This window comes from Argentina silus (genome assembly GCF_951799395.1).
Source record: "Argentina silus genome assembly, chromosome: 11".
NCBI classification, from domain to species: domain Eukaryota; kingdom Metazoa; phylum Chordata; class Actinopteri; order Argentiniformes; family Argentinidae; genus Argentina; species Argentina silus.
In genome coordinates this window covers 9,209,082-9,230,272 of record NC_139665.1, presented here as the reverse complement: position 1 = coordinate 9,230,272, position 21,191 = coordinate 9,209,082, and the positions used below count along the sequence as shown (strand labels likewise).

General features: G+C 46.4%; 1 protein-coding gene across 1 annotated transcript in view; it reads right to left on the bottom strand.

Annotated features, from left to right (window-relative positions):
• pias1a (protein inhibitor of activated STAT, 1a) overlaps positions 1 to 21,191 on the bottom strand; it is a 38,079-nt gene that overhangs the window by 14,249 nt on the left and 2,639 nt on the right. Inside the window, exons 2-3 of the mRNA XM_083680392.1 lie at positions 8,132 to 8,227; positions 7,424 to 7,847 (exon numbers count right to left, since the gene is read on the bottom strand). Coding sequence (XP_083536518.1) covers positions 7,424 to 7,847; positions 8,132 to 8,224 — 517 coding nt within the window. The 5' untranslated portion in view covers positions 8,225 to 8,227. The remainder of the gene's footprint in view (positions 1 to 7,423; positions 7,848 to 8,131; positions 8,228 to 21,191) is intronic.

Sequence of the window (21,191 nt, the reverse complement as noted above, 5' to 3'; positions counted from 1 at the left end):
CACAGCACTCACTCTCTCACTCTCTCTCACTCTCACTCTCACTCTCACTCTCCCCCTCTCTCTCTGTCTCTCTGGCATCTGATTTGTTCTCGCGATTGGTGTGTGGAGAGATCCAAGAGGGGTTGGTAGAGCCCTGTGGTTCAGGACGCAGACACGCTCGCGCACACACACACACTCGCACTCACACACATTTGTCTGTGCGATCGTGTGATGTATTTATTTTTATGTTTCATATTATCCTCTATTACAGTACTGTAACAATAACCATACAGTAATAATGGTACAGAGAGGAAACAAAAAGGTCAATTAAATGATGAAATGATTATAATGAAATGCAATTATATAAGACTACAATACTTCATAGACACTTCAACTTGTGGTTACATTTGTTGCCTGCAACTCTAAAAGTATGGTCATTTTATTTGTCAAAAAAAGAAATAAATCATTATGGATCCCAACATTCGCAGTGAAATCCTGGTCCTGCGAGGACAATGGAAATTCATGTCCTTCAATTCTCCCCGCCCACTAATTGACGTAGACCTGCCCACTGCCTTTGTGCTAACTGAAACTTTGCTAAATTAAATGACCAGTTTTCCAAGACAACTTAAACTAAGTGCAGATGCAGCACCGCGTGGCCACTGCAAGATGACAATGCATCCGGTTGACACAGGCGTTGGGGTGCTGGCACCAGATCTTCCATTATGATGAACTTTGGCATTTGGAACAGGCAGGAATTTCCAATACCTGGCAGCCAATTCAAGTTGCAGGTGTCCTTGGCCCATAAAAGAACGTTCCTGCCAGAGCTCACAGATGCGTCTAAAACCGTCCTCTGCACCGTGTGATATTCCTCATGATGCGACGCACACCTTTTGAGAGGTTTGCTATGCTACTGTATGACAGAACCAGTACATGACAACAGAGGTCAGCGTCCATTTTGCTATGGCCCCCTGTGGTGGCTCTGTATGGAAATCTTCTTTAAAGTACATACAGTGCATTCGGAAAGTATTCAGACCCTTTAACTTTTTCCACATTTTGTTATGTTACAGCCTTATTTTAAAATGGATTCAATTCATTTTTTTCCTCATTAATCTACACACAATACCCCATCATGACAAAGCGAAAACAGGTTTTTAGAAATGTTTTATTTAAATTTATTAAAAATAAAAACCTTAAATATCACATTTACATAAGTATTTAGACCCTTTGCTATGACACTCAAAATTGAGCTCAGGTGCATCCTGTTTCAATTGATCATCCTTGAGATGTTTCTACGACTTGATTGGAGTCCACCTGTGGTAAATTCAATTGATTGGACATGATTTGGAACGGCACACACCTGTCTATATAAGGTCCCACTGTTGACAGTGCATGTCAGAGCAAAAACCAAGAAGGCCCAAGAACACAGTAGCCTCCATCATTCTTCAATTAAAGAAGTTTGGAACCACCAAGAACCGCCAGACGGAAGCCACTCCACAGTAAAAAGCACGACAGCCCACTTGGAGTTTGCCAAAAGGCACCTAAAGGACCCTCAGACCATGAGAAACAAGATTCACTGGTCTGATGAAACCAAGATTGAACTCTTTGGCCTGAATGCCAAGCGTCACATCTGGAGGAAACCAGGCACCGCTCATTACCTGGCCAATACCATCCTACAGTGAAGCATGGTGGTGGCAGCATCATGCTGTGGGGATGTTTTTCAGCACAGGGACTAGGAGACAAGTCAGGATCGAGGGAAAGATGAACAGAGCAAAGTACAGAGAGATCCTTGTTGAAAACCTGCTCCAGAGCGCTCAGGACCTCAGACTGGAGCGAAGATTCACCTTCCAACAGGACAACGACCCTCAGTACACAGCCAAGACAACGCAGGAGTGGCTTCGGGACAAGTCTCTGAATGTCCTTGAGTGGCCCAGTCAGAGCCCGGACTTGAACCTGATCTAACATCTCTGGAGAGACCTGAAAATAGCTGTGCACCGACGCTCCTCATCCAACCTGTCAGAGCTTGAGAGGATCTGCAGAGAAGAATGGAGAAACTCCCCAAATACAGGTGTGCCAAGCTTGTAGCATCATACCCAAGAAGACTTGAGGCTGTAATCGCTGCCAAAGGTGCTTCAACAAAGTACTGAGTAAAGGGTCTGAATACTTCTGTAAATGTGATATCAGTTTTTTATTTTTAATAAATTTGCAAACATTTCTTAAAAACCTGTTTTCACTTTGTCATTATGGGGTATTGTGTGTAGATTGATGAGGGAAAAAATTAATTTAATCCATTTTAGAATAAGGCTGTAACATAACAAAATGTGGAAACAGTGGAGGGGTCTGAATACTTTCCAAATGCACTGTACATCTACATCTACGCCAACTTTCATGATATTATCAAAAAATAGTCAAATCAAAATGAAAGGTTTGTAAAATAGTGGGACCGTCTGCGGCCATTTTCGCTGTAGCTATACTGTATAAACATACCTTTGTGCCAAATTTGGTACTTTCAAAAACGATTTATTCGCTTAACCATTGTACTAATGGGACCAACTGTTCCTATGACCGTCCCAAAGGAGTTGTAGACCTGTCTTTGTAATCGAATAATATAAGGAGGATATGTTCTCTGGAGTCAGTTCTGACTGGAGGTGAGGAGGCGTGAGCTAAGCTAGAGAGAATGAGCTCAGAGACCAGCTGGAGTGCATTAGCCGGCGGCATCATCTCTTTGTTTGATAAACTACACACACGGTAATTTCATTAACATCAATAATTTCATGGAGCACCATGACTACGGAGTTGGTGCTGTCAGCATGCTAGGAGACGTTAACAGACACACGCAGGTAGGAGACGCTAACAGACACACGCATACACACATGCATACACACACACACTCACACGTAATACAAGACCAAGTTCCCACACCACATTCTCCCCACTAGCCAACACAGAACCAAACCTCTCTCTTAACATAACACACATCCTGTCCCCCCGTCCCCTCCCCCCCCTCCCACACACCAAAAACACCGCTTCACTCGCAAGCAAGACCTGACCTCTTACAAGTACAACCTAACCCTGATTACCCAATACAATCTCATGACACAACCTTTTGTCTCCCACACAACACGTCCTTCACCAAACACTAGAGGACAGATACAAAGCAGCACAGCCTGCCCTCAACAACAGCAAATAATACAGCCTCTCAAGGATAAAAGCATCTCTTTCCTACCGTAGTTTATACAGGCACACAACCACCCACCCCCCACCCACCCACCCCCCAACCCCTCCACCATAACAGCAGTGCTTTCCCCTGTCTATTTGAGGTGCGCTTGATTTAGCACTTTGGGGGCTGTTCCATTGAACAAGGATCTACGAAATAAAGTTCAGCTAAAGGATTGGGGGTCTCTCAATAATAAAAGGCTTTAGTCTTTCCAAGCTTATCGAGGCAGAAAACCTCCTCAATGTAATCTCCATCCCGTCCATCCCCTCAGATAGCAGCCAAGGCCTGCTGCACTGCAGCCAGACTGGGAACAGACGCAACTCTGAGCTCACACCAGCGATCATGCTAGAGATCAGGTATGTCTGAATGACCGCTGTACTCTCTCCACAGACAAACATAGCCTGTTCAATGGTTATTGAGAAGTCAGAGGCTAGTTATGCGGCCCAGAGTAAAAAAGTAATCCTTACTTCTTCTAGCATTGTGACTGTCAACGGCCCCTGGTCCTAGCATAGATTTGTTTTTCTTATGATGACTGATGTACAGATGATTCACTTACTTTAGATAAGTGTACTTGTCATAAGTTGCTTTGGATAAAGGCGTCTGGTAAATGTCTAAAATGTAAATGTAAAATGTAAATGTGGATGTGGGTGGGCTGTTGATGTTCAAAATAAAATGACTGACAGGTCATCGCACCAATCAGATATCACAAGTTCTGCCTGCTTTGACATTTCTTTTGGTGGTCTCACCATCCGAATGGTGGTATAAGCAGAGCAGGCGTTGTGTCAAAGATACAGTGGTGGTGAGAAGAGGCTACTTCTGCACCAGCTCCGTAGTCATGGTGCTCCATGAAATTATTCATGTTAATGAAAACAAAACACAGGAAGTTGTGTAACGCACACTCCGGCCAGCGTTAGCATACCAATAAAAATTCCTCTTAGACCCTTAAAACGCTGAGCTAAGGTTCTTCCTGAAGCCGCTTAAGCCCACGTTCCTTGTGTGTGAATGTATATGTGTGTGTGTGTGTGTGTGTGTGTAGTATCTAATACATTCTCAGGGCCTTGCTGTATGCCATGGCCATCTTGTCTGATGAGAGAGTTGCCATTTCATTAACCTCGTTGAGACCAGGCTTTCAAAGCCTGGGGGAAATCCTTTGCAGAAAAGTAGCTACAAAGGGGTGGAAACCTGTTTGAAATGTGTGACGCCTCGCGACCCGTCAAACCAACCAAATACCCTGGGAGGAGCTCTAAAAAAACTGAATTCAGGTTCCTTCAGGTTTTATTTAATTCTCTTCAATGTTGCAAGCTAGCAAAGACGACAAAAACAACAACAACAACTCTGCAAAATAATCCTACAGACATGTGGGGGGAGGGTTCTCGGAATGTAACATCCAATGAAATTGCGAGCGCGTTCTCCCATCGCTTCGTCCTGTTCAACCCAAGCCAGATCGGCGAATCTAAAATTCTCCGGACCTCCAAAGGAGGGGTGAGAACAACGTGATTTGGCTACGAGAGATGACCATTTCATGAACACGAAGGAATGATGTGAAGCCAAAGGCAAATATCTATTATACTCTATTATTTTTCTAGCAAGACACTAACTAATAACACACGAGAAGGGATCTAAGATCAACTTATACATCTCTAACCATCAGAATACACAACAACGTAGATTGAAATGAGTCGACCAAGACGAATATGGACAAAAAAAGAACCATTTCAAGAAAAGTTAAATTTTTCCTCCTGTATTTCAGGAAAACATTCAAATGCAAAAAGGCATGTCTCATTATGCATGAAACCCTCATCAAATTTGAAACGTTCCTCCACTCTTTCCCAAAGTACATGTTGATTAAAAGCATGTATTATGGATGCAGCGCACCGCATTGATATTCCTAATGAATAAAGTACATGCGTGGTTCTATGGCAGAAGATGATGATGATGATACGATGAGAGAGTTTCAAGAAACATCCGTTTTGCCAATGTAATGCCAACGGTCTGTCCTAGTCTATGTAGTCTATGTAGCTGCAGTAACTGGTCTTTACTATGGTGTCTAGCTGGGGAACTGTAGGCCAGCCAATCATTCTCCAACACAGAGAAGAGTCAGAGAAGTACACAGAGGCCTGTAACAGGGGGAGGGGGGCTAGTGGTCACACTGGAGAGAGAGGGGGGGGGGGGGGGGTGAGAGGGGGGGGGGAGTGAGTAGGAGAAAGAGGGGAGGGAGAGGGAGGATGAGAGAGGGGAAGGAGAGGGCAGAGAGAGGGGAGGGAGAGGGAGGAGGGAAGATGTGAGAGGGGAGGGAGAGGGGAGGGAAGATGTGAGAGCGGAGGGAGCGGGGAGAGTGAGCAGGAGGGAGAGGGAGAGGGGAGGGAAGATGTGAGAGGGGAGGGAGAGGGCAGAGAGAGGGGAGGGAGAGGGGAGAGTGAGCAGGAGAGAGAGGGGAGGGAGAGGGAGAATGAGAGAGGGGAGAGGCGAGGGGAGAGTGAGCAGGAGAAAGAGGGGGGGGAGGGAGAGGGAGAGATAGGAGGGCAGCAGGGCTAATGATAGACACACAGAGAGCGAGAGAAAGATAAGGAGGGGGAGGGGAATGTTAGAGAGCTGAGGATAAACAGCAGGAGAGAGAGAGAGAGAGAGAGAGAGAGAGAGAGAGAGAGAGAGAGAGAGAGAGAGCGTGGTGGGAGTGCAAGAGAGCTAATGATAGACGGAGAGAGTGAGAGATTGAGAAATAGTGAGGGGGGAGGGGAGGAGAACGAGAGATAAACAGAGAGCGAGAAACAGAGAGAGCAAGAGTGAGTGAGTGAGTGAGTGAGCCAGAGAGGGAGTGTGAGAGAGAAAGAGAGAGAGTCTGGCTGTATCTGCCTGGGTAGGCAAATGACCATTAATCAAGGAGCTTGGTGAGTGTCTTGATGTTCTGATTAGGAGAAAGAGGGCAATGCTACAGCTGAGGATTACTCTCAATACCAGCCAATACAGAGAGTCTCTCTCTCCCTCTCTCTCCCTCTCCCTCTCTCTCTCTCCCTCTCTCTCTCCCTCTCCCTCTCCCTGAAGAATAATGTGAGCGAAATGCATTATTTATTCGGAAAATACAGGACCTGTTTTGTGTGTGTGTGTGTGTGTGTGTGTGTGTGTGTGTGTGTGTGTGTGTGTGTGTGTGTGTGTGTGTGTGTGCGTGCAAGTGTGTTTCAAATGATGGGGAATGTGTACTGCAGGCACAGGTGCATGCCTGTATGATTTCACCACTTTGCATGTAAATTCAACAAGAGCAAAATGGGCAAGAGAGAGACTGACTGTGTGTGTGTGTGTGTAAGAGAGGGAGAGAGCAAGAGAACCCACGAGAGATAGGGAGAGAGAGAGTGTGCCCGAGAGACAAAGAGAGAAGGAGAGAGAGAGAGAGAGAGAGCAAGAGAACCCATAAGAGAGAGGGGGAGAGAGAGAGAGAGTGTGTGCCCGGGAGACAGAGACACAGGGAGAGAGAGAGAGAGAGAGGGCGTGCCCGTGAAGGAGAGGCGGCGTGAAGACATAGCTGTGGGCAGTGTGTTTGTACATGCCACCGGAGGCAAATTAATCACAAGATGGCCCCGTCCTCCATTAAAATGGTAATGTAGGCAAATGTAGACATTTCCATATATTTGCACTGAAGTTTGAGCAGTGTGGGGACTTTTTCATATCACACGAGGGGCAGCTGGGTGTGTGATGCATACCTAATACAAACGACAAGTCTTATCATCAAACTACAGCGCAGAGCGCAGGGAGGGAACAGCACCAGTTGTGAATTAAGAGTGATCAGAGAGAGAGAGAGAGAGAGAGAGAGAGAATATATATATATATATCGGCCTCACATGGAGGAACACAGACGGTACAATATCTGAAAATGAACGACAGAGAGCCAAATGGTGGGAAACACACACACACACACATCCTCAAATCCCCCATGACCATCACCAACACAAGCACACCAATCACCATCCCCCATCTCCAACCACACACACACACACACCCTCCCTACTAGCCTGATCCCTCCTCACCCCCATACACACACACACACACACACCTCCCCTGGCCTCATCCCTCCTCACCTTCACACACACACACACACACACACACACACACACACACACACACACACACACACACACACACACACACACACACACACACACACACACACACACACCAGGCCACACCCCAGGCCACACACACAGCAGCCCACCCCTCGCCAACAACAGCCCTCCTCACCTAGGCTGGTGGGTTTGATGAGCTCGTCCAGCATGTCGTAGAAGGGCAGCCTCTGCAGCTTCACGTCTGGGTGGACCGGGTGCAGCGTGGCCGAGGTGGGCAGGTGGTGGGCCAGCCCGCTCAGCTCGTGCTTCCCGGGCCCCAGCAACGACAGCGGCAGGAGCACCGCAGGGGAAGGCGCCCCCCCGTGCCCTCCGTGGCCCTCGTAGGCCAGCTGGGTGAGCCCCACGGGGAGGGCCGCCCCCCCGCCCCCTCCTCCTCCTCCGCCGCCCCCCCCCGCCACCCCTCCGGAGGCCGGGTGGTGCGGTCCGGGCAGGGTCAGCTCCGAGGGAGAGATCATCTTGGAAGGGAATCGTCGGCGGTAGAGTTCTTTGACCTTCATCTGGACGGCGGGGCTGGATCCGGGCTTCAGCAGGTGTAGGGCCTTACGGATGAGAAAACATGACGTAATGTTGTTATCCTAATAATAATCATCAGAATAATCCTACCTTCATCGTTACACAGCACTTTTCATTCCGGCAGAGCCAGGGGAGGCCGGCGGAGGTAGAAACCGGAATGTCGGAAAACGGTTTGATAGTTTCCTCGTTCCTCGTTCCGTGCACGACAACGAGCCCCCGTCCTCCGATGTCTACCTCCGCCGGCCTCGGCCCGGCAGCAGAGTGAAGCGCTCCTGAAGGAGAAGGGAGAAGGGAGTCATGTGACCCTCACCTTGGTCAGGAGCTCGTGTTTGCGTCCGTGTTTGTTGCGCCCGGCGTATCCCAGAAGCACTTGCAGCTCTGACACGCGCAGGCTCATCACCATTTGCTATTGGGGGGGGGAGGAGGAGGAGGGATGGAGAGAGAGAGAGAGGGAAGAAGGGTGAGGGTTGAGTGAGACTCACCCGAGCACAGTGTGACAGGAGGGACTGCCCTCGAGAGTCAGGACAGTAATGAGTGAAGGAGCGTAGCCTATCACATCACATGTCCAGTGGTCTTCCACATAACCTACTTTACAATAACGCCCCCCCCTCCCACCCCCTCCCCCAACAACGACAAACTGGTTTCCTTGAAACCAAATTTGGAAACTTGAACGAAACGTTCAACAGCGATTCAACAGCTAGCTTCGCCGAGGCTCTCTCTGAGGGGAAAGGCGTGATCTGGTTCCTATCGCAGACGTGCTTGCCTGTGTGAGTTGAAGGCTTGAAGGTTATCAGGCACGAATGGGGAGACGAGCCGTGACTAATTCTGCCCTAATTAGACGTCAATTGTCTATTCTATCAATCATCACATACCTAATCTGTAAGTCCTGACACCCACACCCAGCCCAGCCCACCCACCCACACACACACACCCACACAACTGTATATCCCTAGCCTCTAATAACCCCTTGTAGGCCTAGGACTCTGAGAGACCTTTCCATATCATCTCTCTCTCAATGACAGGGGAGAGATAAAGCCTATGGTTTAACACAGGACAAAACCTCCCCTAAGCTACTCTCACACACACACACACACACACACACACACACACACACACACACACACACACACACACACACACACACACACACACACACGACTCCATCACTCTTCACTCTCTCTCTTGCTCTAACACACACCTTTTGCTCCCACCAATACCCAGGCAGTGTTACTAGCTAGCCCAACATCTTAGCTCTGCCACCAAGCCAATGTTTACAGGCCAAACACAGAGCAGTCGATTTATCACACACACACACACACACACACACACACACACAATACACACACACAATACACACAATACACAAATCGGCAGTGATTTGAATGCTTAGAGGTGGAGGAAATGCATACACAGGCATACGCAACACAAACACAGAAAACACTCAAATATAGCCTACCTTTAACACACTCAAACACAGTAACACACACTAACCACACAGTCTAAACAAACACAGTCAGATCCTCAAACACACAGCCGAGCTGCATAAAGAAAGCTTGTCAGACAGAGACACACAGACACAACACAGACACACAATTATTCCTGTGGCCAAGCAGTTCCTCTCCCCTGAAGGCTAGGTAAATTGTCAGCTCTATGAAATATGCATGTGTTGGTAGGGCTGGCTCGCGACATGGGAAGACAGTGCTGCTCAACACACATGTACACACTCACACTCTCACACTGACTCACACAAATGCACAAACACTTACACACTTACAAAAACACACTTACAAAAACACACTATAGACAAACAAACACACACACACACACACACACACACACACACACACACACACACACACACACAATCCCTTTCCCCTCTCTCACACTGACTGCGGATGTGTAACATTCCTCTGGCCTGAAAAAGGGAAGAGAGAAGACAAATACCGGTGCTGGAGAAGAGACAGGCAGATGGACGACAGAAAGCTCTCCTTCTCCATCTCTGTCTTTCTGTCCCCCGCTCTCCCTCTCTCCCTCTCTCCCTCTCTCATTCCTCCCCTCCATCCCTCCCGCACCCTCCTTCTTCCTAAGGGGCCTGGTCCTTGGATGACTTGTTCATATTCCATTTGCCCAGCTCTAAGACCGATCGTTTTTTTAAGCGATTTACCACATACCCACCCTGGGCATGATACACCAATTTACCCACCCTATACCCATCATGAGATTGGTACAACATATAGCCTACGAATCAAAGTTTAGTACGGTTCACAAGGAGAGAGCTATATTGTAGTCACCGAGGTGACAGTGACATATTCAATCCGCAATCAACTTCTCGCACACTCTTGCCTGCGTCTAAATTGCTGATCACCCACACACAGTTCACCACACGTTAAAACACACGTTCTAAGACACTGAATAGCCCACGCCTGATTAGCGGGCTCACGCTACCTGGGAAGGTCGCAGAAATAACTGAAATAATGATTCTACCCTCGCAGGAACGTTACACGTTGTCTCCTGATGTTTTCTGTTCTTTTATTGTCAGCTCATTGTTGCTGCATCGGGTGCTTTGTTACATCGTGTACCAAAAATGTTCCCTCTCATTTTTTCGAGCCACTTACGTACTGCTTAGAATACCAGCTTTCCAACTGGCTGGGGAAATCTAGACTCCGGCTTCGAGCAGTGAGATCATAGAGCATATACACTTCTTCTGGATTCTAATATAAAACATTCTAAAATGGATTCATTTTTTTCCTCATCAGTCTACACACAATACCCCATCATCGCAAAGCGAAAACAGGTTTTTAGAAATGTTTAATTTATAATAAAAATCCGGTTCCCATCTGAACCAATCACATTTACATAGGTATTCAGACCCTTTGCTATGACACTCGAAATTGAGCTCAGGTGCATCCTGTTTCCATTGATCATCCTTGAGATGTTTCTACGACTTGATTGGAGTCCACCTGTGGTAAATTCAATTGATCGGACATGATTTGGAACGGCACACACCTGTATATATAAGGTCCCACAGTTGACAGTGCATGTCAGAGCAAAAACCAGGCCATGAGGTTGAAGGAATTGTCCATAGACCTCCGAGACAGGATTGTGTCGAGACACAGATCTGGGGAAGGGTACAAGAACATTTCTGCAGTATTGAAGGTCCCCAAGAACACAGTAGCCTCCATCATTCTTAAATGGAAGAAGTTTGGAACCCCCAAGACTCTTCCTAGAGCTGGCCGCCTGGCCAAACTGAGCAATAGGAGGAGAAGGTCAATCATCAGGGAGGTGACCAACAACCCAATGGTCACTCTAACAGAGCTCCAGAGTTCCTCTGTGTAGATGGGAGAACCTTCCAGAAGGACAACCATCTCTGCAGAACTCCACCAATCAGGCCTTTATGGTAGAGTGGCCAGATGGAAGCCACTCCTCAGTAAAAAGCACGACAGCCTGCTTGGAGTTTGCCAAAAGGCCCCTAATGGACTCTCAGACCATGAGAAACAAGATTCTCCGGTCTGATGAAACTAAAATTGAACTCTTTGGCCTGAATGCCAAGCGTCATGTCTGGAGGAAACCAGGCACCTGGCCAATACCATCCCTACGGTGAAGCATGGTGGTGGCAGCATCATGCTGTGGGGATGTTTTTCAGCAGCAGGGACTGGGAGACTAGTCAGGATCGAGGGAAAGATGAAAAGAGCAAAGTACAGAGAGATCCTTAATGGAAACCTGCTCCAGAGAGCTCAGGACCTCAGACTGGGACGGAGGTTCACCTTCCAACAGGACAACGACCCTAAGCACACAGCCAAGACAACGCAGGAGTGGCTTCGGGACAAGTCTCTGAATGTCCTTGAGTGGCCCAGTCAGAGCCCGGACTTGAACCCGATCGAACATCTCTGGAGAGACCTGAAAATAGCTGTGCACCAACACTCTCCATACAACCTGACAGAGCTTGAGAGGCTCTGCAGAGAAGAATGGAGAAACTCCTAAACAAATACAGTTGTGCCAAGCTTGTGGCGTCATACCCAAGAACACTTGAGGCTGTAATCGCTGCCAAAGGTGCTTCAACAAAGTATTGAGTAAATGTGATATCAGTTTTTTATTTTTTTAATAAATTAGCAAACATTTCTAAAAACCTGTTTTGGCTTTGTCATTATGGGGTATTGTGTATAGATTAATGAAGGAAAAAATTAATTTCATCCATTTTAGAATAAGGCTGTAACATAACAAAATGTGGAAAAAGTGAAGGGGTCTTAATACTTTCAGAATGCACTGTAGATAGGTCTATATGAAATGGGTTGGGGTGATATAGGCTTTTTTTGTGTCTCAGGGGTACATTTATATTAAAAACAAAATAATAATAAATAAATAAATAAATAATTGTTTTGATCTTTTTCTTTTACATATATTAAGTTGACACCAAAATAACTTAAGTCTCAATTCTGTTCATTAAAAGTATTTTTTGTCTGGATTTCACAGTTTTTGCCTTGTCACTCCCAGACCTTTGATATTCTGCTATGGTTTTCAATAAGAAAAATGTTAATAATATTAAATGCACCTGTTTAGAAAAAGAGTCAAATAAATAGAAACAATATCAATGTTAGATGTGCCTAAGCCATTTGCTGCTATTTTTTAATACAAAATACACTTGTCTCACAGTATTGCGTCACAACACTATACAAATGATATTATAATAGAGTTTTTTCAAAAGGCTGGTTACCATGTAAATGAAAAGTGACAGTGGAGCACAAGGATGTCAGAGAGAGACTTCTAATTGATTTGATGCCTAGAAATCAAAGGAAAAGCAAGGTTAATATATGACTTTAGAAGAGAAAATCTGGCTGCAAAAAAAATCTCTCTTGACTGCAAAAAAGCGGGACCAGCCCCCACTTATTAAACCTTTTTGATTTATTTTTTATCTTTGGTGCCCTAGTGGAGCTTTGAGCGGCACTCTAAAAAATAAAATAAAAAAAGAGAGTTAAGTCACAATGGCAAGTTGTCCCATAGAGACAATGACATTTCAAAGCTCAAGCGGTTTAAAAAAAATAAAATAATATATATATATATATTACATTGAAACTCACTCTGTGTTCATGATGAGGCTCTGAGTGAAAATGGACAGGAGCACCAAATGATGGGTGGGGAGGGTCGGGGGTTAATGCAGTACACTCTACCGTCCGCCTCTGTCAGAGCTGGTTCATCCTACCTTCAGAGCATAAGATGCTAGTGCCTTTTACTACATCCAGTATCAGTATGATAAGCCTACAGCGTAAGCACTCAGAAGATTCACACTCCGAAATTCAAATAAGGTCCAGCGTGACGTGTAAACTGATAGCATAGCTCATAGCTCCAGCATTTCAACTTTGCCTATGTGTGGGTGGGTGTGTGTGTGTGAGTGTGTGTGTGAGTGTGAGTGTGGGTGTGGGTGTGTGTGTGCGTGCATGGATTGAAAGGGCCAAAGATCACGTCACGTCAGTGGCCAGAAGCGAAGTGCGACCTCCCTATGAGATCATTCCTATGTTACTTGGGGTCAACTCGCAAGCCTAGACCCAATCACGGCTCCTCCTTAAACACTAGGAAACATTTAGCCTCATCTTTCCTCTTTCTTCCTCCCTCTCTACCCAAATCCAATGCCGTTTCTAAAGACAAGTCAGTGACTTCATGACATAACGGATTACAATGAAACATCACACCTGTTTCTGTCTCTCTCCCTGAGTCGCACGTGTGATGTGGTGTGTGTTTTCTTTTGACTAAGGGGGGGGCAGAGTAGCAGGCCTGTTGGCAGCGAGTGTTAACACCCTCTGTCCTAGGCCTAGGGAGTGTGGGAGTGAACGATGGAGTGAGAGAGAGAGAGAGAGAGAGAGAGAGAGAGAGAGAGAGGGGGGGGGGGGGAGGGGAGTCCAAAACAAATTAAATTCTCCACAGCTCCAGTGAAAACAGAAAGAGAGAGGCAGACGTGAGGGCTTGTGAAAGGAGGAGGGGAGGGGAGGGGAGGGGGGAGGAGGGGGGACTTCACTGTTGACTTGACAGATAGAGATCATCTAAATTAAACCCAACATAGGCGCTACTGCGGTAGAGATGAAAAAGATATCACCAAAAAAGGGCAAGAGGAACAGCCTATAATGCACACACACACACACACACACACACACACACACACACACACACACACACACACACACACACACACACATACACACACACACACACACACACACACACACACACACCACACCCTCACGCTCACCCACTCTTACGCAAAAAACACACAACGTACTGAAAAAGCACTCACATCGCAGGGTTCCAAGCGTCCACGGCTTGCACGACTGCACACGAAACAGACGCAGACCAGACCGGGGGATTGGGTGTATTAATGTCCACCTTAATTGTTATTTTATCTCGGGATCAAAGAGGGTTTTTTTTTTCTCGTGCGTTCAGCCACGGTTTTAGGTCAATGTCATGACGCCATTGTCCCCGAAATGACGGGTTTTCATTCTCATGAAAAACAACGTTTTCGAGACAGTTTCTCACCTTCACCTTATTGTGCACACTCACACTTTCCCGGTCTGAAACTTGACACCACCACCTCATTCTGCCGTGGATGCTAGTGCCTGCCTTGACAAAGCCTACAAGTGTGATTGGGGATTTCTAGTTTCCACTTTAGTAATTACTCTCTTTACTCACGTGCCTGGATGCACGTATTTACTTCAACAAACATCTATTGTACCCCAGACAGACAGACAGACAGACAGACAGACAGACAGACAGACAGACAGACAGACAGACAGACAGACAGACAGACAGACAGACTCTCTCTCTCTCTCTCTCTCTCTCTCTCTCTCTCTCTCTCTCTCTCTCTCTCTCTCTCTCTCTCTCTCTCTCTCTCTCTCTCTCTCTCTCTCTCTCTCTCTCTCTCTCTCTCTCTCTCTCTCTCTCTCTCTCTCTCTCTCTCTCTTCCCCACCACCACCTTCAACTCAGGACACACATAATGAGAGGAAACAGGCAGCAAAACGGTGCTTTGAAGATGTAGGCTGTGCTGCGAATGTGTGTGTGTGTGTGTGTGTGTGTGTGTGTGTGTGTGTGTAGCCTCTTTGAATGTTTCATCTGTCAGGAGAAGCACAGGGGCTACACCACTGCTGTGGCTAGTAATAAACACCAATTTCATTACAGAAGGTATGAGACAGGAGGCAACAGCATTGTCAGTCATACACACTAATACGAGACGCTCTCTCACACACACATCTTATCTTGTGTGGGATATCCTAAAAGAACAACACACAGAGGCCAGCACCTGCACAAAAGATGCCCGCACACGACAGAACACACACAAACACACACACACACACACAAATGGCACGCATGCAAAGAAAGTGCTTACGCTCACACAGAAAGCCTGTGAATACGCAAACGTACATACACACACAATGCACAACCACCACACGCAAAAGGTGCATGTTGTGAATTGCGCACACACACAAGGCAGTCAGACAACCACCCACATCAAGGGAGGCTGGTGGAGGTAGATAACGGAGGACAGGCTCATTGTAATTCATGGAATGGGATGAGGAAAGTTTACCTCCACCATCTTCCCCTGCCACACTCATACCCTGTGTTATAACAAATTCAGACTGAACCAAAACCTAAACCTGCAGCTCGCTGAAAGCTGACAGAAATAGGTGAGGTTTTATGATACAATCTCCCTTGTGCCTGCCTGTAGGCTGATAAAGACAGTGAGAAGAAACATTGAACAAAATGGCCCCTTCTTCTAAGTAACATATATATTCAACACATCTTGGTGGTCCATATTCTCAAAGCAAACGACTAAACTGTCAGGCTTATTGGTCACCACGGTTTATTACCTAAGTGTATTGTGCAAATGTGGGTTTTCTTTCAAATACTTTGAGTGCCTAGTACTACAGTGCCATGTGGAGGGGGTTTGCACTTTTGGGACTAATCCATTGGTTCCCCTGCAACAGGCAAGATCAATCAAGCATAACTGAAGGGAAAACAAATACTATGGAACCAATGGAATAGTCCCAAAAGTGCAAACAAACTCCAAGCCAAATAAATCCAGCAAACCTCAATGCATTCATTTTTATGTAGCCTATTTGAACTAAGGTCTGGTTACTGTGTATGGATCTGAACATCCTTAAAGACAGAGAGTGTTGAAATGGAACCCATCATGTTTCTGTTCTCTGGAAGTTTGTCTACTCTGTACTGTTTGTCCCAGAGAGTCTGCGGTTTTGAGCCTCTGTAGCTCTGTAATCTAGAGCTTTGCTGTATCCTACAGTCCAATCCCAACCCTGGATCACCTTCCCCCAAAACCCTAATCCCGCTGGATAACCAGAGGGGTGAAGGGATTAGCCAATCCACGCAAAGTCAAAAACTCACTCAGCGCATCAGCACATCGCAAGGTACACCAGACCTGAGTTTGATTATGGCAAAAACAACGAGTATTTGAGGTGTGCTTAATTTCCCTTGGAGTTTCAATACATCCTTAACTATTCAATTGGTTCCACTGCATATGGCGAACAATGTAAAGTACATTGACATTTGACTGGTATACAGTATAGGCCTGCAGGGTTGTCTTACTGACTTTCTGGCTAACCAAGATGTAGTTCCTCATTTCTAGGCGATTGTCTGGAAGATGAAGCTGACAAAGTCGTGCAAGGCAAAACTGCTCTGCAGTGTGTGTGTGTGTGTGTGTGTGTGTGTGTGTGTTGGTAAGAGTGGATGGTGTGTGCATATGTGTGTGTGTCTGCACTCTACCTGCCCATTATATAAAGCCCTCGCTCCCTGCGAGAGGGAGTACTGCTTTATTCTGTGCGCCAGCTCTCTCTCTCCCCCCTCCCCCATCCTCCCCCTCCTCCTCCTCCTCCTCCTCCTCTCTCTCTCTCTCTCTCTCTCTCTCTGTCCTCCCATCCCCCCCCATCTCTCAGCCTTCCAGCTACCCTGGCTCAGAGTCAACTCTCAAATACCTTGTCTCATTGTGTTCTCTGGGCATGGCTGTAATGTCATATAACCTACACCCACTGAGTTATACACTGATTTATATCCATCATTGCCTAGACCACATTAGTGTTTCAACAGTTAGTCAGGACAAGCAAGAGGGGACTCTTTGTTTCTTTGTGAGAGAATCGAGAGGGTCAAAGGCCTATTCCTCCAAGAAAGTATGGAGACTTCACCTTAGGGTAGAACACTCCCTCCTTTTCTTCTATGCCTCCGGGCGGTGAGGACGTGGTTCAGACAGGATCCATCTGAAGCTGTATAGCTGCCAGACATCTAGATAGCCAAAAAGCCCAGAGGCTACAACTTTCTAGTCCCAGCTTGCCAGCAAGCTTGGGGGCTACAGAAGTCTGGTCTTAGCTTGCCACAGGCAGATTCCGGGGTCATATACTTTAGAAATGCATCCCTTCTTCCTGTCTTCCGTCCTTTCACTCAGATCTAACAGGGGTTGGAATGTTTTCACCTGCACTGCTATCCCTCATCAAGTAACGTCATACCACTGATTTCTTCAAGGGAGAGAAGACGGAGGGATACATTTTAAGGTTAAATACACATCACACTCACAGAAGGCAACAGGAACAGGAAGTTCCAAGCTGGCTACACAGGAAAACAACTGCTGGATTATAGCTGACCTCTCCCTCAACCTCATTCATCCACAAAGGGGAGAAAGAAAGAAAGAAAGAATGAAAGAAAGAAAGAAAGAAAGAAAGAAAGAAAGAAAGAAAGAAAGAAAGAAAGAAGGCAGAGAGAGTGAGGGAGCAAGAGAACACAGGATACATTCAAATGTAATAGCCAGGGTTGTGGTCGAATGTGTGCTAGCAGGCTAGACAGCAGGCACTCGATGGGTTGTGTCTTATTGCTGTGCTTATAGGACCAGCACAGCAATAAGAAACAGAGGGAAGTCCAGTATATCATGAAAAGACAGATCTGCGCTGCTCCCAGACTTAGTGACCTCATCTGTTCCTTCCTCTTCCACTCTACTTCCTCAATGTCTCTCTCATCGTCCCAAACTTGTCCCAACAATTGCATAGGATAGACGCTCCACCCTGCCCCCCTCAACAGGCCAGTCGTATTATCATATCGCTCACATTCAATTCTCTTAGATCGGCACAGGAAGGAGTAGAGCCTAGGTCTATTTTTGAGATTCAGAATCTACTACTGGTTTTAGTCATCATCGTGTGTGGTGTAGTTCTGGCTGGCTCTTTCTGTCGAGGCCTACAACTTGCAATGACACCGTGCACATCATGAACATTTCTGCACAGCGTCCACAGACAGATGCAACCAAGAGGAACCAACTTAAACAGTGTTTCTTAGGATCCGTTCGTCTTTTCGGGGGGGAATCTGTAGATTTTAAACTGGCTAATGAAATCAAAACTAACCAGAGATGCGAGTAGACTAGGAAATTCTTTATCTATCTATTTCCTAGATAAAGAGTATTTTGGCATTATTTGATGTTAGCCAATTACACCACTGCAAAGGTGTGGCTCCGAATCAGAAAGTGTGGTGTGCAAGCCTTGGGGGGGAAGGTGCTGTGAGAGACGATTCATGTGAGGTTTTTCCCGATCTTTGTATTGGGTAAATGAAGGCCAAGTTTGACGAGTTGGTCCACCAGACCTTCCAAGCATATTGGGTGGAAGTGTCTGGGAACGAGATTACATCTTGCCATACCCCAATCCTTTCAGATCTACACGTTTCTATGGAGTAGGGGCTAAGGATTGTTTCTGGACAGGGCTGTGTTCTGTTCAGTTTTGCCCCTCAGGTTAGAGGTCATTGGAGAGGCCAGTGCACATGCTCAGTTCTATTATTAGCGGTTAACCCTGAGTGTGCTGATGCACATTTTCAACAAAGATCATCAGTTTTACAACACCTAAACTTAACACCTACTTGAAACCCACATTCAACTGGGAAAGACCCACCAAAGATTCTCAGATCGAAGTTCCAAACTACAACATCCTCCGTAATAATAATATAACCCCCCCGAAATGGACTTGCAGTGTCGGACATTAGCTGTTGTGTTTCTGCATGTGAGCACAATTTGAAGAGGCAGCCACCAGAGACAGAAAGGCAAAAACCAGTGAGTCCACTCCCCTAGAACACCCCTGGCGCGTAACAACATGTTTGTATCCAAACCGAGTTGTAATTTCAAAAGCACTTTTCGGGCATTCATAAATGAAATATTTATTTCAAGGGATGTCATTCCCTGATCGCTACAGACATAACATAGTCATTACAGGAAGCTTTTTGAAAGCTTGAACCCCACAGATTGCACCTTTAAACCCAACTGTGTTGTAGGGCCTAAACAGTGTGTGTTTGGTCTGCTGCGGTTCTGAGAGGCAGCTGAGAGGGTTAACAGAGAGGGGAAACTGTGTTGTAGGGCCTAAACAGTGTGTGTTTGGTCTGCTGCGGTTCTGAGAGGCAGCTGAGAGGGTTAACAGAGAGGGGAAACTGTGTTGTAGGGCCTAAACAGTGTGTGTTTGGTCTGCTGCGGTTCTGAGAGGCAGCTGAGAGGGTTAACAGAGAGGAGAAACTGTGAAACCTGTAAATAGGTACTGGAGCTGCTTCCAGGTGGGAGGAAGGAAGTAATCTGCTCAGAGGTGATATATCTTTCCCTCCCCCATGCCTCTGCTTTCTCACTGCTCCTCACAACAAGATTGTACTCCAACCTTTCCTCTACCACAGGAACAGTGGATGCGGATGACTATGATGTTAAAAAATAATGATACTGCACTTTGATGCCAACATTGGGCATAACCGGGAAAGGTCCCTTAAGGTTGAAAACCTCCTTTTCAAGTTTTCATTATGCCGACTTGAATTACTTCATTGTTCGTGCTTTGAGTAGACCTCCACTTGCCATTGAAGCAGAGTCTTTATCTCAATCTTCTTCTGCAGCTGCACCAACCTGGCTACGTTACTCAAGGGACATCATTCAATAGGCTTAAAAAGAGAAAAATCTAATTCTATTCTTGGTAACCATAGGCTATTACGAAAGTCATAGCTCAGAGTTAGCTTATGTTGTGCATGAAAACAATCTTCCAGGCTTTCATCCGTAACTAGTTTCGTCATTGTCTAAGGATGCATGCACAGCTAGACATAATGCTCTCTATGGTCCACTATGAGCAGTTTAACAGATTTATGCTGTTTCAGTCACCACCAAACTACATTGTGCCCGTCGAGTGTCCTGTGTCCTGTCAGAGTTGTGCTAGGGATGCTGCTCCAGGCCGGTAACAGAAGGGTAAGGGTTAGGATTAGGGTTAGCCCTTACAAGAGGCGCGGCGTCAGTGGGGGCGGCAGAGTCAACTTGTGTTGTTTTGACGGCGCTGAGGAATTACTGTCGTCGTCTGGATGGCTCTGTACACGCCACGTTTCGACTTCCAATCCTACACTTATGCTTGCAGCGCAACGAGCCGCACGTGAGACCGCTGCGCTGCTCAGGGAGCCTGTGTAGCGTGTCTCCATAGCGATTCAGCCACGGCTGACGGGCGCTTCCATAAACGGAGCCGCGACATGCCCAATGTAGTTTGGGGGGGGGGGGGGGGGGGGGGGTCAGCCTAAATGACTAAATAAATCTCTAACAGAAGTAGTTTGAGTTCAGAAACCTTGTGCTAAAAACACGCAATCCCACAATATAACTGACACACCGGTGAACAGAAACCTTCATCATCCACTTGATTTCTATATACTCAATAGCCAAACTATAGCCTAGTGCTGACAGGATGGAGGGCGAGAGAAGGACCTGTGTCATTTAGGGATTAACCTAACCACCGGTTCTACAAATAGCCTCCACCTGTAAGCCTCCTTCCAGAGTGCAGGGAGTTGGTGCAGCTGCAGAAGAAGATTGAGTTAAAGACTCTGCTTCAATAGCAGGTGGAGGTCTACTCAAAGCACTAACAATGACGCATTTCAAGTCGGCATGAAGGAAACTTGAAAAGGAGGTTTTCAACCTTAAAGGATCTTTCCTGGTTATGCAAAACTTTTCCTCTGCACTTCCTTTCCTCCATCTGCACTGATCTGCAAACACATGACAAGTGAAATTGACATGACTGACATCCGACCGGGTTTCCACCTGTTCAGTGCTTTCAGATCATGGCATAATGTAAATGGAGGCCATGGGGACCAGCAAAAAATCAAAGCATGTAAGAGAAGCGCTGTCCCATCTTTGATAGCCAAGGACATTGTCGTTAAAAGATAATTCAGCTGTATTTTAAGCCCATTTTTACATGAATAAACGCAAGTCGGTTTTGATAATGCAATCCAGCGCCACCTTGTTCAAAGATCGTCGGGAGAACCATGAGATGCATCCCTGTGGGGCAACAAAACTCGCCAAGGATGAGAAAGTGAGATATGAATCATCTGATTACATGACATCAACCAG